The 24,987-nt window shown below is 51.2% G+C and overlaps 1 protein-coding gene across 15 annotated transcripts in view; it reads right to left on the reverse strand.

Annotated features, from left to right (window-relative positions):
• The window catches only part of MICAL2 (microtubule associated monooxygenase, calponin and LIM domain containing 2), a 223,961-nt gene that overhangs the window by 102,502 nt on the left and 96,472 nt on the right, over nucleotides 1-24,987 (reverse strand). For 11 of the 15 annotated variants that reach the window (XM_053899985.1, XM_053899978.1, XM_053899983.1 and 8 more), the window contains exons 7-17: nucleotides 24,450-24,550; nucleotides 19,913-20,170; nucleotides 18,462-18,577; nucleotides 17,472-17,598; nucleotides 16,589-16,679; nucleotides 15,361-15,508; nucleotides 13,991-14,190; nucleotides 13,484-13,590; nucleotides 5,123-5,191; nucleotides 1,570-1,719; nucleotides 46-168 (exon numbers count right to left, since the gene is read on the reverse strand). In XM_053899985.1, coding sequence (XP_053755960.1) covers nucleotides 46-168; nucleotides 1,570-1,719; nucleotides 5,123-5,191; nucleotides 13,484-13,590; nucleotides 13,991-14,190; nucleotides 15,361-15,508; nucleotides 16,589-16,679; nucleotides 17,472-17,598; nucleotides 18,462-18,577; nucleotides 19,913-20,170; nucleotides 24,450-24,550 — 1,490 coding nt within the window. The remainder of the gene's footprint in view (nucleotides 1-45; nucleotides 169-1,569; nucleotides 1,720-5,122; nucleotides 5,192-13,483; nucleotides 13,591-13,990; nucleotides 14,191-15,360; nucleotides 15,509-16,588; nucleotides 16,680-17,471; nucleotides 17,599-18,461; nucleotides 18,578-19,912; nucleotides 20,171-24,449; nucleotides 24,551-24,987) is intronic. The other 4 variants (XM_019456346.2, XM_019456344.2, XM_019456342.2 and 1 more) reach the window with 1 other exon arrangement.

Below are 24,987 nucleotides of genomic sequence, written 5' to 3' on the forward strand. Positions count from 1 at the left end.
CCCCTCTGACTTCAGCACGACAGCGTCCACTGGAAGGAGCCCTACCTGCCTTTTCAGAGGAGGTGATGGGCCGGGTGTGGGCTCCTCCGGCCGGGGGCAGCGAGAGTTAACAGGTGGGTCAGAGGAAGAGCGCAGGACAGGCTTACCTATCCCTGAGGTGCGGCATTCCTGGGAGGAGGAAGGGAAGTCCAAAAAAGCAGCCACGGGAAACATGAAGGAAAAGGTGAGTCAGACTGAGAACTTGGAGGGAGGAGAAGAGAGGTGGGCAGAGACAGCACCCCTGCAAGCTGGGCCTTGCTGGGAAACCTGAACCCTGGCTCTCCGTCCATGTGAACAAGTCCTGGAGTCCCCTTCTCTTGGACAACGTGTAAATCCCAGGGAGGCCTTGCTCTTGGCTTAGACCCGGGGCACTGGGCCTGTGCCGCCAGGCCATGCCAAGCCAGGGTGGCCAGCCCTCGAGTCCTCCTGGAACTGGCAAAGCTCCCGGAACACTAGATGCTACATTCCTTCTGATGGAAGAGAACCCTCAATGACACTTGGGGACTTCTAGGGGCAAAGCCTCCAGAAGGGGCAATTGAGAGAAAAAAAAAATTCAGAGAATTGTAAGTCTCGGGAAAACGGCCCCCTTATAGCAACAAAACTTGGCTCCCTGGGGAAGGTCGGTTTGTCCCGGAGGGGGCGTGGTCCACCATCAAGGCCAGACAGACATTTATGATTGCCTGTAAACCCAATCAACCAGGTGTTCTCTAAAAGAGAACCAATCCCCTCATCCCAAGCTCTTGTAATTTGACGGCGGCATCCCAAAGGAATTCAGGGGAGCAAAATGAACCTCATGCAGCTCAGACCCTGGAGTCAGAGTCTGGAGAGCAGTCAGCACAGTGTGCAGCCTGGTCCACGGCATTCTGCCTCTTTCGGCCTCACAGCCACCCCTGCTCAGACACAATGGCTCTGCTAGCCTGACCTCAGTGAACACGGGAGAGGGGATGCCAGAGAACCCTTGGGGAGGGCTGGTCCCCCGGAACTTAGACCCGTGACTCAGTTTCCCCTGGTTTGCACATGTCTTCTCACTCTGGCCTTAGGCTCCTCGGCAGCCGGCATCTCAAAGATGGCTGCAGACCAAGTCATGGTTACAAGGTGGAACCAAATTCTGGATTTCTCCTCCAGTGCAGAAGAGGCATCAGCAAACTATGGGCCCCGGGCCAAATCTGGCCTGCTGCCCGTTTTTGTAAATTCAGGTTTGTTTGCACACAGCCACGCACATTTGTTTAGGTATTGCCCCTGGCTGCTGTCATGCTACTAGGACAGAAATGAACCGTTGTGAGAAAGATAGCATGGTTCCCGAAGCCTAAAATATTTGCTAGAGCCTAAACTTGCTATCTGGTTCTTCTTGGAAAAGTGTGCCGACTTCTGATCTAGAAGGAGCGCCAGTCTCACCCGAGCCAGGCCTGGCTGGCCTACCTGAAAATCCACCACTAGCCTCAACTGGCTTCTGCTTCTGGTTTCTGCTGGCTTCTCAGCAGGTTCTGGTCACCAGGAAGGCAGGTCCAGCGAGCATCTGACAGGACTCACCTGCTTCACGAGCGAGGGGTTCCGAGAGTTCTCCTCAAACTTGGCCAGCAGCTGACTTGCCATGGACTTGACTTTGTTCTGATTTCCACCTTCTTTATTGCTGCCGCACTCTTGACTGGAGCGCAGGCTCCGGGTGGAAAAGGTTGAAGGCTGCAAAGGCCAAATTGAGTACATTGGTTGTTGGATCCTGGCACCCAGATATCAGGAAGGGGCCTGGGGACTCAAGACGGGGGACTAGTTTCCTGAAGAAGGACACCGTGGTCCGAGGAAGTGAAGCAGAAGCAGGAGGTGATGCCCATTGAGACAATGTTCATATCTTCCCAAAGGACAGGCGCACCCACCTGGGAGCCAGACAGGGTTTGAAAATGGACTCACTTCCTAGCCCCATGACCTTGGCAATTTACTTAACTTCTCTGAAGTGTCCTCATCTGTCAAATGGGAGCATAACCCACTTCCTCTGGTTGTTGGAAAACTCCAATACAATAATGAAGTGACAAGCAGAACAGTTTTCTAAATACACCATGTGGCATCAGAGGTGAAGGGTCGGGGGGGATGGGGGTGAGGAAGCAAGAGGCAGTATCAGTCAGGCAAGGAACGGGCCTTGGACTTCTTTCTCCTCTCTCCTCTGCACCCCAATCCCAACTTCAACCAGCCCTTCTCTGTTGTTGCTATCTTTAAAAAAATACCTTTTAATCTGGAAGTAATTTTATTTTTTTAAGTTTATTTACTTATTTTGAGAGAGAGAGAGCAGGGGAGGGGTGGAGAGAAGGAAGAAAATCCCAAGCAGGCTCTGCACTGACCTCACGGAACCCGATGCGGGCCTCGATCCCATGAACCCTGAGATCATGACCTGAGAGCCAAAACCGAGGGTCAGACACATAACTGACTGAGCCACCTAGGCACCCCTAGAATAATTTTAGATTTACAGAAAAGCTACAAAGATAGCACAGGTAGTTCCTATATACCCTCACCCAGATGCTTCTAATGTTAGCATCTGGAATAACCATACTACCAATCCCAAAACTCAGAAATTAACCTGGCACAATTCTATTAGGTAAGCTAGAGACTTGATTCAGACTACTCTAGTTTGCCACCAATGTCCGTGAGGTTCTAGGGTACCAGTCAAGGTCCCACATGGCATGTGGTTTATCACGTCTCTTCAATCACCCTCATCTGTAAGAGTTTCCCCATCTTTCTTTATCTTTCATGACCTTGACAGTCTTGAAGGAGACTGATCAGCTATTTTGTACAAGGTCCCTCAAGCTGGGTTGGTCTGCATGTCTCCTCATGATCAGAGTAAGGTTGTGGGTTTTGGAGAAGATGCCACAAAGTTCAGAAGTGTCCTCCTTGCTTTATATCAGGGTAGGTGCTATCAGTGTGACCATTACTTGGTTATGCTGTTTTATCAAAAGGTATTCTATGTAAGACTTCTTCGGCTCATCCTCTAAACACTAGAACCTGGAAAATAACTGGTGTTCATGGAAAGTCTTCTCTCCTTACCACAGAATCTGCTCCCATAGGCCTCAGAAGTAAATACCATCATATCTGGTGGGCAGTCTGCTTTCCCAAGGGGGCAATGAACCTCCTTCAAAGGAACAGATGTTCTCAAGACGACTAAGAAATGTTCATTTAGCAGAAAGTCATGGGAAGAAGCAAGCTAAGGTCTAATGATTTTTTTTTTTCTTCTGAAGAGTCCCTAAGAGCCCCAGGGGAAACCTTGTAGGCATATAGCCACTCTGAAGTGTTAGACAAACACAGAGTCACTCCGACTTCAAAGTACGGAATGTAACTGTGCATATCAATACAGGCTTGAGAAGAAGAGGGTAGGTTTACTGGAGTGGTCACTGTTTGCACAAGGCCAAAGTGGGCCAAGACACTGGGTCACAGACTGGCGCTTCTCAGAGGTTAATGCGCATACGAATCACCAGCGGCTCTCTTTCAAATGCAGATTCAGATTCGGGGGCGTCTGGGGGAAGGGACACTGCATTCCTAACCAGCTGCTAGGTGATCCTGCTGCTGTTGGCTCCTGGCCTACATTTTGAGCAGCGAGTATTTGGAAAGAATTATTCCTTAGTTAAATCTGACTTTAACAAAATGGCTGGCTCCAATCACAGTCCAGCAACATCTCAGATGGGGCAGGAGTAACCAGATTTCTTCCCACACTCTGACTCCTGTGTTGCCATCTACAGAAAGAGCACAAACACTCCCTCAAATGAGCCGCGGATGAAAGGCAGGAGCAGACTTCCACGTGAGACACGCATCACAGGCAAGCCTCTAGGGAGGAGGGAGGGGCAGATCACAGGCACTGTAAGTGAGAGCCAACACCCCATACTGGGGAAAGTGGGAGGTCTCTCCTACCCTGTTCCTCAGCCTCTGCTTCCTCTGCTCAACCACCTCCCTATTCACTGGCTTCTTGCGCACGCAAGAGCCAAGAGACAGAGAAACAAACTCTCTTGAAGGGATCAAAGAAGTTCTAGAAACGGTTTAGAAAAGGGTGATGTGAACTCATTGGATAAAATGTATTTGTACACATTTTAAGACATGAGCTGAACTCCACGCTTCCTTGAACAGAGCTCATCTTTGCCCCTTCCAGAAAATGCAATGAACAATAGGCAATTCCCCCACCCCCCCAGGTTGGGCCTTGTAACTTTCTTTGTTATAAAGGTCACTATGTTGAGAACCAGTGTCTGGATCCCGGTCGAGGCTTCCACATGAAGCAAGTCACAGACATGAACAACAGTGTCCTAAAAATATACAGCAATAATGCACCTTCATCCACATAAGGTAGTCTTTTCTAAGTCCTGTAACTCAGGTATAAATGTATTATACAAACTGTCCCGCATGCCTTTGGGGCCTAATTATGACATCCGCCGGTACGCTAGCTAAAGCCGGCATCCTACAGTTCACTGACAACATCTATGCTTGTTTTTGTGGGGTTAGGACAGCTTTTTCAGATGGTATGAGTACCTCCGGTCTCTTTAAAGAGCTTCCTGGGGAAGCAGGAACGGATACTCTCTTTTTGGCCAGATCGATTTTTCAGCAGGAGGCAGACTGGTGCTTGGTTTGGACAAAGTAGCTTGTAATATTCCACTTTGACCAGAAGGTGGCACTTGTGGGCCCTGGGACATCTGCCTTAAGGACTAGAAATGCGTAAAACAAAAGGTAGAAACAATGACTGGGAGACAAGAGGGGCTGCTGGTGCCCTGTTCCTACTTGCTGTTAATAGCGATGATATATTGATTAACACAGGTGCCAGATATCATGCTCGGCATGATATCATACACCCTCTTATTTAATCTTTAAAAATCCTGCAAAAGTTCCATACATTTCAAATCTATCGCCTGCATTTCACAGACGTGAACCACAGCCGGAGAGGCTCTGTTTCTCCAGGTTACACACCTCGTAAGTAGTGGAGGGAGGACCAGAACCCGATGGTTTTTCCATCAAGCCAAGCTTAGAACCAAGTGGTTCACGAGAGAGGAAAGAAGGAAGGGCCAGCACTGTGGCCACTGGCCGTCAGGCAACCAGCCTTTGCTTAAACTGACACACGAACCTCATCCAGGTTGTTGAAGCCTCTCCGCCTCCGTTTGTTCATGTCGCTCTCTTCAGTTTGGACGTCCACCTGCAGCGGCCAAGAAAGCATGGTGAGTTCAGGGCCATCGAAGTCTGCAGTTCCACTAACAGCCCGACGCCACGGAGCTGGCCCTGAGCTGTTGCCCGCAAACAGTCGCCAGCCCAGGAGACAAACGGACATAAATTACCCTGCGCTGTAACACACACTATCACAGAGTTCCCTTCAGACGCACGGGAGGGAGCCTTCCTGAACCTAGAGGGGGCTCTGTCGGCAGGGGTGGGAATCACATGGCAAAAGATCATCCTGAAACCTCCCAAAGCACAAAGAATCTCTGTTCTGGGGGCAAGGCAGGGACTGTCTCTGTTGTCAGAGTGACCCTGGGCTCAGAGCAGTCCCAGCCAGGTCTGCTAATGCCTGTCCACATGTTCCAACATGGAGACCACCTCCCACAAGCAGTGGTACTGCCCATCTCACAGGTGGGGATTCCCAGGGTTCCGATCAGCCGTCCAGGGATTTGATGGCAAATTAATCCGCCATTCATTCGCAATTGCAAATACCAATAAATGGTATTCTATCAACTTCAAAGTAGCATCAGGTATGGTCTGAAAACTGTGGTGACCATACAGCCCTATTTGCCCAGGACAGTTTCGATGTATCGTTTTCCCCAGCTGAATTATGCAGTGTTCCCTTTCCCTCTCAAAAGTACCTTGATTAGACAGTAAATCACATGGCTGCCCTACCAATAAGCCCTGACAGCCTCCTTTCTGCTGCCTGAACCTGAACATTTAAATCTGGGAACCCCCCTCTATACACGCCCATTGCAGTAACCCTGCAAGGACCACCAAAGGCTACACTCACGGTCAGCCTCCTGACCTCGAGGGAATGGGAGGGACTGCACCGATGGAGCTGAGTCTGGGGGTTGGGCTGGATTGGGTGCCTTCACTGCACTCTGCCAGCTAAGTCTATCCTGACCCTGGGGTTACACCGCTCTCCCTCCCCATGCCCAGCATGTTAGCCATAAGCATCTTTGCAGCAGACATCCTTGCTTCAAGCACTTTTGCCACGAGCATTTTTACCATGCAACTAATTGGATATAAAGCAATGTTGCTGTAACAGATTTACAAAAATAACTGGGGGACAGTTTGGTTTCACCAACTGATTGACAGCTTGGTTTCATTTCTCCATGGGCATAGTGCTCCCATTTTCACATTCTACAAATCTTAGCCCTGGCAATGGTCTCTGCAGCCGTGCAGAGTTTTGAACCCACATTTCCCACAGAGCTTTGGGATGTCTATCAATGGACATGTGACAATATGCCAAGAGTAAATAGCAGGGTGCTTGCAAAGCAACATAAAGCGAGTAGGTTTCCTAGGATTTGGAAATGGATACCTCTCTCACTAAAGGAAGAACGTTTAGCGAAAAAAGAAAACATGCCATGTCCAACAAGGAGACCAATCAGTAAGCAAAAAATATGTAACAGGATGAACCAAAGATCGAAGACCAGTGTTTAAGTCCAGTCCACAAAATGAAACCAGTTATTTGCACAAGGTCACGATGAATCTACGCCATGCTAGCTACATACTCTGGACGTATCCAAACGTTTTGTATTTCACAATAAAGTCTTTTGAATTTGGTTATTTGTTTTTCATGTTTCATTATGTCCTTTTCAATGAATGCCCATCTTTTATTTTTTGTGCTTTTCTCTTTTAGAGTAAAATTGCCTCTTGACGTTTACAGTGAGACTACCCGGAATCCTGCCATCAGTCTCTAGCTGGGGTCTTCTCCAAATGGCCGGGCCCCCGAGAGCCATGGATGTTCCCTTCCCTGGGAAGCCTCCACCCACAGACAGGCTTTCAATAGCATGCCAGCTGAAATCCCAGGCTTTCTTCCACTTGCAGTGGAAGGATGCAGTGGGAGGGCTGCTGGCCACTCTCTCCCCTCAAACCCAGGAGTACAGCCCCTTCACCCCATGCTTGTGCTGTACCAGGAACTCCTGGAGCCCCCAGTACACACACTGCTGTGTACCCACTTGCTCCCAGCAGAAGCACCTGCTTCCCCTGCTTTTATACTCCCGTCTCCTCTGCTCCCTTTCCACATTCACCAGCACCTTTAATATTTTGAAAGATAAGATCAACCACTGTTTAGTCATTGATATTTGTTCAGAAATCTGACCCTTCCCTTGTTCAGGCAGCACAAAAGAGCAGATCTGAGGGCCCTGCCTTCCCTTCAACATTTCCTTCAGCTTTTAATAAATCATTATTCTGTGAATGGAAATGATTTCAACCCAAACGCTTGGGCAAACACCAAGAGAAACAGATGACCTTATTCGCAACAATGTTGGGTCTTAGAGGCGCAGGCTGTCTGGGCCCCCGGCTCTAGCGCCTATGAATGGTTTGCTGGGGGAGACTGGAGCGCAAGAAAGTACAGGATGTCCTATCCAACAAGAACTCTCCATGCATAATCTTAGGGTTTTCTGTTGCGTTTTTTTGTTTTGTGTTGTGTTGTTTCTACCTTAAATGAAGACTTGGCTTTTCTCTCAAAGAGCAACACATCTTACTCTCGTTTGACAGCTTAGGGCTTGACTGTTCCAACATCAGAGCCTGTAGAGATCCAAACCCAGTATGTTAGCCACAGGCTCACAAAAAGCGCTTCTAGGACGGAATGTGCCCAGTAGCACCACCTAAGATGACCGCAAATCCTTTGGGGGAAATAAAGGAAGTGGATGGGGTAACCTCCACTCCTCTGATTCAGCCTGAGCTATGGGACAATAACATTCGGTCTATATGGAAAGGTTACCTACATACATACACAAACGGTCTCTACTCTTACTTATGAATTGATCTTGGAAGCACTGATTCTCAACTAAAGAGCTAGGTTAAGACAGAAAGGCAGAAAAAAACTCAAACTTAGGGATTTACCTAATTTTTTCTTATCTCTTTATCTCTATCTGGAAGCCAACGTTGCATTATTACCCCATCTCCTTGGACTCTATTTTGCTCTACGAAGAATGGAGTACAAGAAGGGAAAAAAAGTATTTATTGTGCCCAGTGAGAGACAGCGTGAGAATACACGAATAGCTCACTTTCTTTCGCTTTTTTTTTGCCTTTCTCCCAAGAACACATTTCTTTTTTAAATTTTTTTTTTAACGTTTATTTATTTTTGAGACAGAGAGAGACAGAGCATGAACGGGGGAGGGGCAGAGAGAGAGGGAGACACAGAATCGGAAGCAGGCTCCAGGCTCTGAGCCATCAGCCCAGAGCCTGACGCAGGGCTCGAACTCACGGACCGCGAGATCGTGACCTGAGCTGAAGTCGGACGCTTAACTGACTGAGCCACCCGGGCGCCCCAAGAACACATTTCTTATGATGATTTCCCAAAGATTTGAAAAAGTCCATATACTACGGGGCATTTATTAATCTAATTGGTGTCTCCATTTAAACAAATAATCAAAGACATATACCTGCTAAACTGATTATTTATTTGATCAGTGCAAGATAATCATGTTCCCATAAAGCCCAACTTCACGTGATGTTAGTTCAAAGGAAACCGCCTTTATATTTAGCTAGCTAGTGTAGGCTAACCCTGGAGAGATTTAGATCTGGGGCACAAGAAGAGAGACTAGCCATTGCAGGCAATGCCCGGATGTGTAGAGGCAGCCATGATATTTAGAAAGATGGCCAGTGACACTGGCAAGGGAGCTCTTCTCTTCTTCAGTAACAGAGTCATGACTTACTTCCCAGCTGTGTGACCTTAGGAAAATCACCTAACGTCTCTGACATCAGCTTCTTCATCTCTTATTTCCTCACCTAGATGTACTATCTAGCTCATAAGTTGTTGTAAGGATTAATGAAGTCACGTACACACAACACTTATCAGGTTGGCTATGGAAGTGTGGCACACTGTTAATTAGGATCGTGCTAGTTAAGAGACTTAGAAAATCTGAATTCTAGTTCTGACCTTGACTTTCACCACCACTATGGGACATCGCAGTTTAATCCCCCCACATGCAAGATTGTCCTTCTCTAAAGCTGGGAGGAGAAGACATGCCCCACCTTCCTCAAAAGGTAACACAAGGAGCAAACGAAATACGCATGAAACGGCTTCGTACGCTGTAAGGTGCGGCATCGATCACGGCTGCGATGCAGAACCAAGTGTTCAGTCCAACTAGTTTGCCTCATCTCAGAAAACAGGCATCTCCGTTTACTCACAACTCCTCAGGGACAGCAGCTACCATTTGTGGAGCCCTTCTCACACGGCAGGCAGAGCGGGGGCTCGCACCTGCATTGGTTCGTACTGTCTTTGCACTGGAGCAGTGCCGTGTTGAGGTTGGTGCCATCATTTTGCAGACAAGCAAAGGGAGGTTCAAACGTGTGCCAAATCCCCAGCAGGCCTAAATATGGTTTTGTCTGCCTGGCTTCAAACGTATTCCCATTCTGTAGGTTAGCTCAGAATCCCCTGCTGTGTTGCACAGAGAACAGGAGAGAGATCAGCCTTCAAACCGCAGGTGCCACAGCAGCGGCTCGAAGGCCTGGTGCTTGCTCGGCCGGGCAGCATCTGCACCCGGTGCTCTCAACCCTCCTGGGCTTTCTTCACATCTCTGAATTGAGAAGTACTAGAAAGTTGGTGGGGAGCCCTGGCTGCTGGGTGGAGGTTCTGTGAGAGCAGCTGGGGAAGGGGAGAGGAATTCAGATGGTGCCCCTGGAAAGTCAGCATCCTCGGGCAGCCTCCTTGCCTGTCTTGTTCTCTGCTCTACCCTCAGCGCCGACAGGAGAACCCCACATAATATATACGCTCAGTAAATATGGATGGAAGAAAGACTTCCTTACCTAATGCCCCTGGCTCTTTGGAAAGTGTTTGTGTGGGAGGAGTGAGGAGGGGAGAGCTGGGCGGGCACCCTCACTGATGAGACCAGACACCCACGCGAGCCATGCTCTGTGAACTCCACTCTCCCGGGATCAGTGCTGATGGAGAACGCCCGCCGCCTGGGTCACAGTCAGCCAGCTGAGCAGGATGAACACCCTGGGGCTGCCAACGTGGCTTCTGGGATGGGCTTGTCATGAATAAGGGACACCTCTGTGTTGTGTTGTCCTCCAAGGAGTGGGCTCAGAATGGGGAAACAAAGATCAGGCGCCCCGAGTGTGTTGTAACATACTGTATCCAGTGACTGGAGTGGCCATAAATGCAGGCATTACCCACAAGCAGTAGGTCTAGGAGCACATACCCAGGAGGACAGGGACCACGTATGTGTGTTCAGGCGTGACTTGTGGTACATAGTGACAGGAGCTCTGGAGTCCCCGGGAATTTTCCTATGCCACAGGACCAGAGGCAGATCTTCAGAAGCAGACTGAGAGCTTTTAAAGAGGAAAATATAATCCCCAAGCTCTTCTTCTTTCCCCAGGCATGGCCATTCAGTCTCCGGAAGTGATCAGTCAACCTCAGTCGTTTACCACTCACCAGAGAGACGATCCTCCTGGCGGACTGAGGGGAAAGTTATATTCTCTAAAAGCAAACAAGGTCCTTGGAGGTAAAAAGTCTTTTATTTTTCCTGGAGTTGATCAGCTTGGTTGGGATTTGGATGCTATCAGGCTTAGGGATGAGACAACAATTTAACGCCAGCAGTGAAAACCAGGAGAGAGGGAGAGAAATTTTTAAGACTGGCTCCACAGAGAAAAACGGACCCTCTCCAGATTAAGATGCCGCATTGTGAACAAATATGGGCTCCTCGATCCCCATATCAAGATGCTCCTCTGGAAGTTAGTGAGGGCATCGGCAGGGCCAGGGAGGGATGGGGAAAGGGGGTGAGGTTGAATACAGATGCCCCTATGTGTACAGATCCTGGCTGTGTGCTGTGGCGTAGTCATGTGGGCAAGGTCTAGCCTGCACGGCTGGTCCACAGGGGCGCCTGAGCTGGGGCGCTGAGGACTGTGTGTCTAACTGCACCGACACCTTCTGGGTGTGACCATGGTGGAGCCTCTGGGTGTGTGCAGTTTTCAGAGTCTCCTGTGCAGACGTCCTCCGTGCCCATCCTGCGGGAAGCTGGAGCGTATTGAGTACCCTGCTTGTGGGAAATGCCAAGGCCAAAGAGGATTGCAGGTAGGTTCCCCAAACCAAATAGTGTGCGGGTACAAGAAGACACATGGTCAGATGGGGAGGGGGTACCTTGTGTGTGGTCTGATCACTGCACTGGCACTGAGCGGTGGACTGTCTCTTAGTCAGTGATGACTAAGGCAGAATGTGATCCAGGGGCCTAACTAACCAGCCCACCCAGAGGAAGCATTCGATCAATCTGAGGTGCAAGAGGACAGATAATGCCCATGCCAAGCACTTACTTCAATGACCTACTCTTTCTACCTATCCAAACAGCGTGGCAAATCCTAGACATAAATGGGGCAGGGGGAGGGACCGGACCCCTCGCAGGATGGGCAGTCCATTTAGCACACTTTGGGGGTGACTGGACATGGTTCAAACTTAGCCAGGGCGGGGCCAAGCAGAGCCCACCCACTCCCCCTGCATTTTCTAGCAAAGCCAGCGAGAAGTAGGGTGAGGACCTAGCAGCCCTTGGAGGGCCTGGCTGGCCTTGCTGACCATTCCTACCACGTGACCCAGAGCTGGCCAGGCTGGTTCAATTCTGTCACTCTGTAAACAGAGGCGGGGTGAGTGATAGGTGTAAACGCTCCTTTCCAGTTCCCCCTGCTGTTCCCAGTTGTGGGCTGAGTGGTGGGAGAAAGCCGGTGAATGGAGAAAGGGGTTAAATATTTGCCTCTGTTTCCAGAAAGGCTGCATTGGCTTGCTTGGAATGGGGAAGCCCAAAGTGGGGATCCTTGGAGGAAAGCTAGCTGGGCTGGGGTGAAATAAGCCTATGACTGGGCTCCAGAAGGTGGCTTGCACTCAGTAGGACGTGCGGTAGGCCACGGTGCCTTCGCACAGAGCCTGTGTATGGGCGAGGCGTGGCCCCTTAGTTGTGGTGTGCCGACCCACACACCTTCCTGCCTCAGCCCTCGCCTTGCTGGCCCGTTCCGTCCCGTAGACAGGGTGTGGCAGAACATTACGTGCCCACTCCTGGAGTTAGCTCAAAGGCTACGACGTTCCTGGGAGCCTAGACCTCAGTGGAAAAACTGACCACTGCTCACACAACTGAGGGAAAGAAAGGAGGCTACGTGGCCCCAGCCCCACCCTGGGTGGAGGGCTGACAGGACCGGGCACGACTGACCACGAGTAGGAGACTGTCGGCAACCTAGAGAGACTGAGACACACGCAAAGGCCCGCAGCACTCTCGGCTGTCCCGCCGCTCTGTGGAGGGAGGCGAGCTTTGTGTGAGTACTTGCCACCTGATATCTCTGGGCCTCTAATTTTTTGATCTGTAAAATAAGCACGTTGAGCAAGATAACTTGTATCCTGTCTAGCATGGCGATGCCATCATTCAAATAAAATGACAATTTCTCATTAGGCTCCTAATTCCCAAACTGTCTACCAGGGCAGCCCATGGCCCCATAGTGTACTTGCAGAAGAGTCATAGGATACTTTAAATTTTCTAGGGAAACACGGTGAGGTCTGTTATACATCTTGCAAAATACCCCTACCAAGTTACTTGGACTTGTATCTACTTAGCAAACCGAACTTTTAGGGGTTTCTTTTGAGCCAGGGGCACTGTGATAAAAATTACTGAGGGACCGATGGTGCTGTAAGTCAGGCAAGTTTGGGAAGCTCTTTAGGCTCTGAGCTCCTCAAAGGCATACCTTCTTCACCTCTGTATACTTGCTACTTGTCAAAAAGAATTCAGCACTAACGTTGGCAAACAGTAGGGCCCAATAAACATTTGCGGAAGGGAGGGAGAGAGGGAGGAAAGAAGGAAGTGAAATTAACCGAACAGACTGTGTCAGTGTAGTATTCCCACACACCTCTGCCACTAACGGCCATTGTGATCCTGATCTAAACTGTTTTACAAGGAAGAAATCGTCTCCTCCTTCCCCTCCCCGCTTAGCAGCCAGGGCTAATCTGATTTACTTTATTATTTTTTTTCAAATTTTTATTTACATTCTAGTTAGTTAACATATAGCGTAATATTGATTTACTTTAAAAAACGCTCCAGTCGCGTGAACTCTCAGCTCTCTGCCACGCCCTTCCTAGAACCACTTTCAGGTCACTGAAGCCAGCTACACGGTGCCGGGGCGACTTCCAAAAGCGGTCAGTCACTAAACTGAGCTTTGCTCGTGTCTTCCGTGAGAACCTTATCTGTGTAATTCATCAGCATTAACAGACGGAGAGCAGGACATTGCCCTCCCCCTTGCCCCATCCATGAGCAAAGAGACACCAAACAGAAAGAAGCAGGTCGACACTTACTCGCGGGGTCCTCTTCCTCGGAAACGTGAGGTTGAGATAGTTGTGAGAAATGAAGGATTTGGCCAAGCTGAGGTCAGCATTTTCTCCATAGTTTTTGCCCCAAGAATCTATTCATAAATAAAAATATGACGGAGGTTAGACCCCACCACCGCGACTCTAGGACTCGGGGCGGTGGGGGAGGGGGTCATTGCTACAAGGTCCCTCCAAATAACTCCCTTACCCGTAACGAAAGATACAAGTGAGCTGGGTAGGGGCTGTGTAGCTCCATCCATGACCTCCCAGCCACAGGGGTAGACCTTCAACCTTTCGTGGCACCTGCCACACACACCCACTTACACACACAGGTCTGGGTGGGTGGGGTCCACTCCCATTTGGCCTCAAAGTGAGAGGAAAGGAAGGGGCCAGCCCCAGAACAGATGACACCAGAGAGCAGAGCAGCCAGACATGGGCATGGGGCAGAGATGGCCCAAGGGTGCAGCAAAGTCTCGCCCCAAAGCAGGGCCTTACCCACAGGCCTCAGCGGGGTGCCCCGGAAGAGCTCGTAGAACTTGGAGAGGTACATGACCATGCTGAGCTTGTCAGGCTCCTGGGCTGACGCCATCTCCTTGCCTGTGGTCACCGGGGGGATACCAAACTCACGCTCAGCCACGTCAAATGCCAGCTGGTTGTTCTCCACGGCATCGTCTTCATTCAGAGAGTCAAAGTTGCTGGAGAATCAAAACAAAGTGAAGTTCAAGGACAGGAGACATGGGTGTGAAGAGCTGAACAAACTTACCCACAAGGAGCATTATGAGTGACACTCTGCCGGGTCTCAGTGGCAGGGGTGTGGTGAGGGAGGTGTGGCCCCAGCCCCTGCCCCCATCATCCCCTTCCTGCTTCCTGCTGCCCTCACCAGCACCACCCCCCCCACTGCCCCTCCCCCCCCCCTCCCCCCCACACACACCCGCTGCTTCTCCAGGGAAGCTCCTTCTCACTCAGGGTGGGACCAAATCAGATTTAGGCATCGCTGCCTGGGCTGGAACAATGGGAAGATAATTTACACCTGTTTGCTACTTTATTTTTAAGTAGTTCCTTTATGTTCTTGTGCTTTTAATTCTAAAAGTAACATGAATGTCTCATAAGAAAAAGAATCAAGGTGTATACGACATATAAAGTGACAAGTGAGCGTCCCATCCCCTTTTTGAGGCAACCTCACTTCCTAAAGGTATCGACTGCTAACCCTTTGGTGGGTTTCCTTTCCTCCTTTTGGATGAATGTACTCGTGGGCCTGCAGTTACTCTGCAGTTGATTTGAATCCAGCATCAATAGATGTATTATTGGGCCTTCAACATCACAAAGTGTGTCCAGCGTTCCTAATGATGCTGCCATTATTGCCAATATGTGGACGAAGAAACAAACTCAGAGAAGGCAAGTGACCTGCCTAGTGCCACACAGCTGATTGGTCTACATCTTGGTTCGAATTCTTTTGGCTATAAAACTCAAACTGGTTCCCAGAATGAGGTCTTGCCCGGAATTCTTCTCTTGTGGGTAGAGTGCCCAGGGGCAGAGGCTCCATTTCCCCAGTGACAGAGGGGACGTGGGGACAAGAACGCCCAAGGGCAGAGGCTCGATTTCCCCAGTGACAGAGAGGACATGCAGGGACAGGCACACGCATGCGGCCTGAGCTGCTCTTCCGACTCACAGATTAGGAACTCAGGTCACGCAAGCTGCTTACAGAGTAATCAGTGCAAATGGAAAAGAACTTAAGAAAACCTCCAATAGAAGATATGTTTCGAGCCAAGATTCTGCATCTCGCAGAACAGCTCTCATCCCCCTTGTGCCCGGGTCCCCTTGGGCCATGAAGGGCTTGGCAGGTTCAACCGGAGCCCCCGACTCACATCAGCTCAGGCCGGAAGCGGTGGATGATGGCACACAGGGCCAGGCCGCTGCGCCAGGATGTGGTCAGGTCGGTGACATTGACGTGCTGGTAGCCCTCGGTTTGCTGCTGACACCAGGTTAAGAGCTTGCTGGGCCGGATGTCGGACTCTGCAGACAGGGGAGACACACAGTGGTGATGGGCTCTGGGGAAGTCTCAGCAGCCTCCCTGGGGACCAGGAAGAACAGCACCAAGGCAAGGGCCAAGGGCATGGGTGCAGCCCCGAGGCACCCTGCCAACAGCGTGGTGGGAGGGAGGGCAGGATACTGGGACAGGACACATGTTCTCCTGCAGCAGAATCCCTGAGACCCCCTATGGCCAGGCGCCAGTCAGAGGCTACCTACGAACACAGCGGGGAGCACTGTGTGGACAGACCCTGCCAACATCTCATCTGGTGGGGCAGGCAGACATGGCAGCAGGTGACGATGACACCATGCTGTGATGGCAGAGATGTGGGTACGGGGGGCACGCGAGCAGGTCTGTTCCTCGTCTGCCAGGGCAGCGAAACTCGCCAAAGTGAGAGTCATGGAGCAGGTGTACCTGCTGCTTGAGGAGTGTCTAGGGATTCATCAGACAAAAGAAGGCATTCTGGGAAGACAGAAGAGGGCTGTGCCATGGCAAGAATCTACAAAGGCCGGCCAGGCTACGTGCAACAGCTTGTTACAGGGGTGGCAGCAGTGGGGCGTGGGGCATGAAGGGAAGGAGGGGTGGCCAGTAAGGCTGTGTGCGCCCAGAGACTGGGAGGATGCGGGGTCCAGGCAGGCAACAGAAGCCAGAGAGCTCTTTCAGCAGGACGGGGACCTGAGCGAGGCCAATGGATCGTGTAACTATCCCTTCCCTCCACCAGGAAAAGAGGGTAGCATGTGGAACTTCTTATCTAGCTGGGGAGACAAGATCCCCACACTAGAAACAACAGGGAAAGAAAAGCAAGGCCCCAATAAAGTAGTTCCCCAGTTCACTTTCATGTCCTAAGTTCTTCATGCATATTAATTCCTCTCCAACCCATCTACAGTTGGCGTTGTTGCTGTCCTGGTTTTAGAGAAGAGGACGCTGCAGAACAGAGGAGAAGTCCCTGGCCAAGGTCACACAGCTCATAGCAGAATAGCCTAGTGGACTGCAGGGTCTGTGCCCCCATGGCCACCCCACCCCTACGCCAGCAGCTTGGCCGAGGACCCGGGTCGGCTGCTTACCCCTCCTGGAGAGGCCCACGGATCTCCTCACTGAGCCCAGCCTCTCGAGAGGCCACTGGTCCAGCTCCTTAGTGATGTATAAATGCTTCACCTGCAAGCAAGCACTTTGGTTAGCACTGACTTTAAAGAGACCACATAGCTGCCCACCAGTATTTCCCCCAAAGCCAGTCTCAGGGTTGACCCAGCCTCTACCCAGTGTCCACCATCTATTTTCCTCTCTCCCTGGAGGGCATGGCCTTCAGCAAGAGAACCGGGGAACCTGAGACACAGAGCAACGGGTCCCACCCAGTTGTCCACCCAAATGTGGGGGACTCAGGCGTGAGAAAATGTAATTGGCTAACTTTAAGAACATCACACCATTCTTCGTACCATTGCCTGAAGAAGTTGGCAGTTGTGTGTTTCTGAGTCAACGGGAGCAAAAGGGACTGTTGGACTGCGAACTGAAAGGACTTGATGGCTGGCTGAGGAGACTATTTGAGGGAGGCATGCTCAGCCACGCATATGCGCGGTGACAATAAACACGTAAGCACATGTGCAGATGTGGACGCCACAAATGTTCTAGTTCTTTCTGTGGGCTAGACACACACTGACTCTAGTTTTCTCCTGCAGCTCTCCTGGAGACAGGAAGTGGTCCCACACCCAAGCCAAGAGGCATTGGTGGCCTCAGTCCCAGGGATGTGGCAAAGTTTCTTGTTTTTTTTTTCTTTTTAAATTAATTAATGTATTTATTTTTAAATTTATATCCAAGTTAGTTAGCATACAGTGTCACAACGATCTCAGGAGTAGATTCCAGTGATTCATCTGGAATGTGGCAAGGTTTTACATGACCCCCACCCACTGCTCAGTGACGGGTGGCCCCGATAGGGCCCAGGGAAGGACTTACCTGATGGGGCCTGACACAGTTAGAGTTGAGATTTGGGTACCGTGTCCCTGGGTCCAACGTGTACTGCTCAAAGTTCTTGTTGATGTTCTCTGGGGTAGTCTGAGGTAACAGCCGATAGAGACTTTCTCTAGGATGAGGCAAAGCCCAGGGGTCAGGGGTTGCTAGGGCAGCCTCAGGCCCTTGTCTGGGCCCCCCCCCCCACCCCTTGCTCTGCTCTTAAAGGCTCCTTGAATATGTCTGTATACTCCTCCCCTCAAAGCCTGGCCCTCATGGTTCCTCATGGATCCACAAAGTGGGGGAGATTCGAAGGGCTGGAGAGGAGGTGGGAGGGGGGTCCACAGGCAGTGATGCTGGCCTTCTTCCCCCAAGAAGAGGGCAGGGACACACAGCTGGCAGCAGAGGGACCTGTGGTTTTGCTATAACCACCACTCAGCTAAGCTGCGTCCTATGGCCTGCCCCCCATGACCACTGGCCTCCACACCCAAGACCAGCAGAGGCCTGTCCCATTCACCAGCCCTGATTTCCCCCGGTCCACCAGCTGTTACAGCCACGTGGCCAGCAGCAGGAGTCTGGGCAGAAGCCCCAGAGGATCTCAGCAGCAGAAGACGCCTGGGAGGTCAGAAATCCAGCCCCCACAGGAGGACACTCAGTGCTGCAGTGAAGGCTTCCCCCTAAACCTCTTCTGGCTCTGCAGTGACCGGGCAGTGCTGGGAACCCCAACTTCAGGGCCGCTCCAGGTCAAGATTTCCCTGTTGCATTCAGGTCGTAAGGTCCTGGCCCCAAGAAAGAAGTCACTGAAGAGGGCAGAGCATGACAGAGAAAGTTTTCCTGGGGATGCTGGGGATCAAATCAGGGCCCGTGTGGGAAGGCAAATGAAAGAGTCATCCCAGGTTCATCCAGGAGTCGCCTAAGGGCCAGCCTTGCTCTCTTTCCTGTCTGATTTTGGAACTAGCCCTGCCCCCAGCCGGAAACCCTGCCACCGATACTCACCTTTCGGCCAGCAGCTCCAGGGGAGGGGTGCCCTGGTCCCAGCTTTTCACCATCCATGCCGTGTCAAAGGCTGCCAGGAAGCCTCGCGCACAGCCTGTGCCCATGGGCCAAAACGGCTGGAGGAGAAAGTGTGGAACATTCCCGTTAATTCTAAAGGCCCCCACTTTGCCTTCCCATTCTATCCAGCACTTGGGGCTTGCCAGGCCCTTGCAAGGCACTGGAGCGGGTGAGGGGTGACAGGACAGACCCTAGGATTCACCACAAACACAATTAGCTATAGCACAAAGTCCCGTGTAAAGGGTGCTGTATCACAGGAACAGCAAAACTGCTTTGGGGCTTACAAAAGGCACAGGCAAATCCCCACCCTGGGGAAGGCGATGGAAATCAGGGAATACTTCGCAAAAGAGTTGCATTTGTGAGGATTTTAAAGAATGGGTAGGATTCTCATCTTGATCCGTTCAGGAATAGCATGGGCAAAGGCATGGTGGCTGGAAAATGATGGTGCCCGGTAGAGGAGCAGAGGAGGGTGGCAAGAGAGAATGCTGAGAAGGGAGACGGCGGGGGGGGGGGGGGCAGGTCACAGCCCACACACCACGGGGAGCAAGGGCTGGTTCACCAAATAAAGTTCTTTTTAATTTTTTTAACGTTTATTTTTAAGAGAGAGAGAGAGAGACAGGGCGCAAGTGGGGGAAGGACAGAGAGAGAGGGAGACACAGAATCCAAAGCAGGCTCCAGGCTCTGAGCTGTCAGCACAGAGCCTAACGCTGGGCTCAAACCCATGAACCCTAAGATCATGACCTGAGCCAAAGTCGGACGCTTAACTGACTGAGCCACCCAGGCGCCCCTGACCAAGCTAAGTTCTAACTGAACTGTCCCATGGGCACCCAAAGCATAGTCTGGAATTTGACTTTTACTTGGAATAAACACACATTTTTTTTTTGGTTAGTGCTGACTTTAAAGATAAAAATGTAACCCTTCTGAAAACATTCTATCTAAGGATCCTTGCATTTGCTGATTCTCTGGGAAGCACTTTGAGCAGGGAGGCCATGGACAGAAACTGGACTTGGGGCCCCATATGCCTTCTTATATCCTCTACAATCTCCATGTTGCAAGGCCCCAGAGAGAGCTCCCCATGCGAGGAAGAAGTTGTGGTCCAGCTGAGGGCGTGCATGTTCTCAGGAGGCCAGCCTGTGAAGTCCAGAGCGGGGCTGACCGATTTTGTACTTTGACAAAGAGGTCGGCCCGAAGAGCCCGGAGGTAGGAGAGGAAGATAGAATGAGCTTCTCTGTATTTGGTCAAAGGACAGGTGCAAGCTGGAGACCAGCACGGGCTTGGCAGAGTCCGGCACACTGGCAGGGCACCCGTCCGTCCCCTGGCTGAACGACAGCACAGGCTGCTGGCCACACCATAAATGCAGGGATCGGTCTTTTACCGGGAATGGGGGGCACTACCTCAAGCAGGCTGTCGCCCACCAGGGCCACGAGTAGCTGGTGTGACTGGCGCTCGCGCACCAAGGCCGCGTTCTCGGAGGCGTACATGGAGGTGAAGTCGAACATGGCCACATCGGGCTGCCCATAATGGTTCATAGCATAGTCTAACGATGGCAGCTGGTAATTGGTGGCGAAATCTGCAGCCTCACGGGCATAGGAAAGCAGGTTGTCCTGGTTCACGTTCTCCGCACACAGCAGCATCTCCGTGTCGATGTAGTCCTGGGGGGGAGAACAGGAGCAAAATGTTGCAATCTGCCCCTGGAAAGGGCAAGTGTTCATACCCATATCTTTGCAAAAGGACTTGGAATGGGTTTGGACAGCGAGGCTGATCAAAACAGAAAATCAGGGCCAAAGGAATCAAGAGGAACCAAATCAGCCCTCTGTATGGGCCAACAGAGCTGTGATTAAGCATCGCACTTGACTTTGAGCTTCCTGGCATCCGAGGCAAAAGGGAAATGTGATGTATGGCAAGGCTTTCCTTATCAGAAAGAAGGAAGCATAGAAATTCCTAGGGGAGGCAATTTTTTCCTGGCACTAAATTCTAAAAGAACTATCTCACGTAGGAATTTTGACAGAGAACACAGTGTTGCAATGAACAGTTTACTCAGTAATGGTCTTGTGGTAAACACGGAAGTAAATTTCATATGGCTGGTTCTTGCGATAACTTTCAGCAAAAATGAAAAGACAAAAGAGCGAGTAAATTTTATAGCCGACCAAGCTGAGCTAATAATATGGTCTGGACATACTGTGTTTAGTGGGCAAACAGGACCAGAAAAGAAATGGGTAACTGGCATAACTCTTGAAATGTCTCTGCAGAATCAGTTATCTCTTCTCTGGCCAGGCTGAGGGTTGCTCAGGGCCCTGTTCTGCTCTCACAGTGTTAACTGCTACAGCCCTGAAGGGCACTGGCTCCCAGCACCAGGATACCCATCCTGGAGGGACTCCGGCAGTGCCCCATAGCATGTCCCCCCGAGTCTAATCTGCTCCTCGTGTGGTTAAGGAACCAGAAGACTATCTTTCCCGAAAGGTGGCAGAGAAGTGCAGATCCTGAGGAGGGTGGAGTGTGGGCGGGAACTGGTGGGGCCATCCAGAGCATCAGGTCACAGTCCACCCCTGCTACGCAGTGAGTAAATTTGGGCAAGTTATCAAAGTTTTCTGAGTTTCCGTTTTCTTGTTTGTAAAACAGGAATGACAAAATCCACCTCATACCGTGAGGACTGAGGGAAGTCGCAGACATAAAAATCCCCAGCCTGACGTCTGGCATGTGAGAAGAGCAAAGTGAGTGGGAATTTCCATTCCCTATAATTCACGATGGCACAAACATAGCATGTGGGGAAGCGCGTCCCTGGACCTCCGCTCCCCACCCCGAGGCACCAACAAGAGTATTTATAAAGGTCTTGGAAGGCACAGCCACATCTACAAACAGAGCGACCTACTGTGTCCATTTTCCTCATAGCCGTGATTTCAAATACCTCATCGCAGAAATTCTCATATGTTCACACCATAGTGCATCACCCAGTTTGCACCCAGCAGTGGCCCAAGGGTGCTTTGCCGGGTCACGGCGTTCAGGCTGGAGCTCCTGTCATTCGCCTTTCCTTTCTCCTACCTGCTCCTCCAGTCACATGACCAATTTCCTCCCTTACAAGCGTGGGGATGAGATGGGGAAGGGTGAATGGAGAGGTCTTGAAAATACTCCCTCTTCAAAGCAGGCCCACAAGCGCCCGTGAGGTGGGCTGGGTGATGGGGGAGTGTGGTCACGCCTGGTGCTGGTGTCCCGAACAGGGGTATGGGGACCTGCAGGGCTGGGCTGGCTGGAAGGAGCCACGGGACCTCGTATGGCAGGAGGTCCCAGGTGAGGGGACGGTACAGAAGCAGGACAGGGAGCAGCGGGGAGGGGGTGAAAACAAGGACAATGGAGAGAAAGGTGGGAAGGGACCCTAAGCGAAGTGGGCAGGCCTGGAGAAGTAGTTTTAAATTAAGACAGATGCAGGAGGATGAAGGTGGACCCCGTTTGCCACACGCATAGGTACTGAAGACAGGCTGCGTCCTCAGCAGAGAGGAAGGACAGTAGAGAGAGACGCGGCAAGAAGAGTACAGGGCGGGGAACCTGATGGGAAGAGCAGTCACCCCTACCTCCCCACCCCTGTGCTGAGCTGAAAGGAAGGCTGGAGATCAGAAGAGAAGGTCAGGCAATGGCTTCGAATGAGGTTGGGCTCAGCACTGGGAGACCAGCTATGATGTACGTTCGCCTCACCCACCTGGAAACAAGGCTCCCTCCCCCCATGGCGAGACCAAGCCTGCTATATCCAGGAGCCTTCGCCTATATGAATGTGGGCCAGCCCAGAGAGGGCACCAGGATGACAGGCCACCCTCCTTGTGAGGGAGAGCAAGATGGGCAGAGTTGGGAGCCCAAAGCCATCGTTTCCTGAGGAGGAACTTCACTCTCCCTTCAGTAGCCATGGAAGACCAGAGGTCAGTAGGAATAGGTGGGGAAGCAGGTCAGTCAGTCATTCAACACACATTCACTCAGCACTCTGTGTGCCTCCAGAAAGATGCTGACCCATGCAGGGAGAGGAAACGAGAGAGGACTTGCCATTCCTCTGGGAGCATGACAAGAATGTTAATTTGAGTGGCTCGGGGTAGATGGACCAGCTCCCAGCTATGCAAATGCTACAGAGCTTGGCCGGGCACATGGAGACTCCTGGCCAGAGCTCCTGAACCAAAGAACTTTCCAGCCCTCTCACGTCCAGCCTGTGGGCTAGAACTTCTAGAGGAGAGTTCCTGTCTTATCTTAAAAGCCCCTCAGCACCAGCTCAGAAGATGCCCTTGGACTCTCTGAGGGGAAAGAAAGCCCCAGTGAGGACACCCACGAGCCTGGGATCTGCTCCCAGATCTTCCACGGTCATTATGGGGTTAGAGTGAGTCACGCTTGCCCACCTGTGTGATGACAGGGACGTGGGGGTATGGAGGGGCTTTGACAACTGCCAAAGAGTTGAATCACCATGAGCAACATGCCGTGGCCTGGACAAATGCCCTGGGATGCCCTGAGGGAACCTTAGTGTCCCACAGGCTGGAGTACTCAGCCAGTGAAATAAGAAACCCATGTCAAATTCTGCCTGACTTCCCATGGTGAGAGGTGGGTGCTGACAAAAGCCTCCTCAGCCCCTCCTTTGCAAAGGTTTCCACTGTTCCTCAAGCCCCAGACCCCAAATAGTCCTTCACTACCTGCCATTGGCCTCTCGATGGAGGAGGCAACTTTGGAAGGGATGCCCATGGAATAAAGGAAAGAAGGGGACACCACCCCACCTCCCCCAGACCGGGTCAGCCGTGGGGCACCAGATGCCAAAACCCACTGCTCACACATCTCCTGGCTGTGTTCAGTCGGTTCCTTTCAACTCCCATCCACCCCATTCACAGCCTCCTGTCTGCAACTCAGGCTCTCAGCAAGCCCTGAGCCACGCAGAGGAGGCCCAGGGGAGGGCTGGGTTACTAATGCCACCCGGCCGGCTGCCAGCACAAAGTGATCAGAGGACAGGCAAATTCTTCTTCGACAAGCGACACTGAATAGTCACCATGCCGCCTGAGCTGCAGGCCGCCACCCGGAGAGCAGGCTGACCTCAGACTGCATGATCGTTATCTTGAGGCTACAGCAGGGGCAGCAGGAACAGAGGCTCTGGATAGGTTGGAAACCTGCCCAAAGCAGCTTCCAGCCCAGGGCCCACCACTCTGTGTGCTCCTTTCTTCTAGCCTCGTACTCGGTTTAAACATGAAGATGCACAGGCAGGAAGCAGAGGCCAGGAAGCCAGCAGGACCAAAAAGCAGGTGTCCAAACCAGACAGAAATGACAGAGGGAATCTACAAACCCCCTATATGCTCCAGGCATGGGGCCCGTTGCTCTGTATACCTTTTAAAATTTACTCCTGCAAACAACCCTTTCGGACAGAAACCATTATTCCTGTTCTACAGATAAGACCGAAGTTCAGGAAAAGTTAAGCAGCGTTTAGTCACAGTCCTGAGTTAATCCGTGGCAGAGCCAAGATTCAAGTTGAGCCTTTGTGCCTGTGAGAAGAGAGGGTTCCACCGGACATTACGACAAGAGGGCCACATGTGAAATTCACCAGTGAATGTTGTCTCCATGTTCCACTCGGACAAGGAGCCCACAGCTGCCTCCGAATGACATGAGACCTCCCAGGAAAGGGAGCAGGGTTGAATGAGACATGGAGAAGGAGAAGACTCAGCCCATCTCCCGGTGGCAAAGGCTCACACCAACAAGCGGGGGAGGGTCTCAGCCCCCACCGCCACCCCCCAGCGTTCTGCAGAAACACCTCTGCCTGTATCGGCTCCTTCACTCAACACTCACACGACACCACACAGAAGGAAAATGCTGGTCCTTTTCTTGCCTCCCGCTTTGCTCGGTTTCTGGCAGGATGGCATCTTGCTCCCACACTTGCTGGGTCACAAAGGGAAAGACAGGACACCCCAGCCAAGAGATACGTACGTTAATGATGACACCTTTGTCGAGCAGGCTCTGCTTCTTGGCAGTCATGACGAAATAGTGGGTGCAGTCCTTGTAGTAAACAATGTTCTCCAGATCAATCCCTGCAGACAGAAGTATGTGTGGACTCAGTTTGATTCCCTCAGTGCTCGCTGTATGCCAAGAGCTCTACTTTGCTGCATTACAGGTGCCGTTGTTTCCCTGCATATACTCATGTTGGGCAAGTTTTTAAAACACACAAGGCTGGGAAAGAGAAAACGGAGTGCTAGAATTTACCTAACTCCACACAGCTAGCTTTTACAGCCCCACTAAGACCCTATGTGCTTTTTCAATTGAGATATAATGGACATGTAACATGTTATAAGTTTAAGGTGTACGATATATTGATTTGGTATATTTATATATTGCGATATGATTAAAGCGCTTTAAAAAAAAAAAAAAAAAACCTCAAAGTCCTTAGGGGCTGTGGACCAGCACTTCCAAGTTAGAGCTAAGCGCTGCTGAAAGGCCAAGAGTTGTCCACAGCATAGCAGCAAAGCAA

The sequence above is a fragment of the Panthera pardus genome, unplaced genomic scaffold, assembly GCF_024362965.1.
Source record: "Panthera pardus isolate Hobbes unplaced genomic scaffold, ASM2436296v1 HiC_scaffold_12, whole genome shotgun sequence".
NCBI lineage: Eukaryota > Metazoa > Chordata > Mammalia > Carnivora > Felidae > Panthera > Panthera pardus.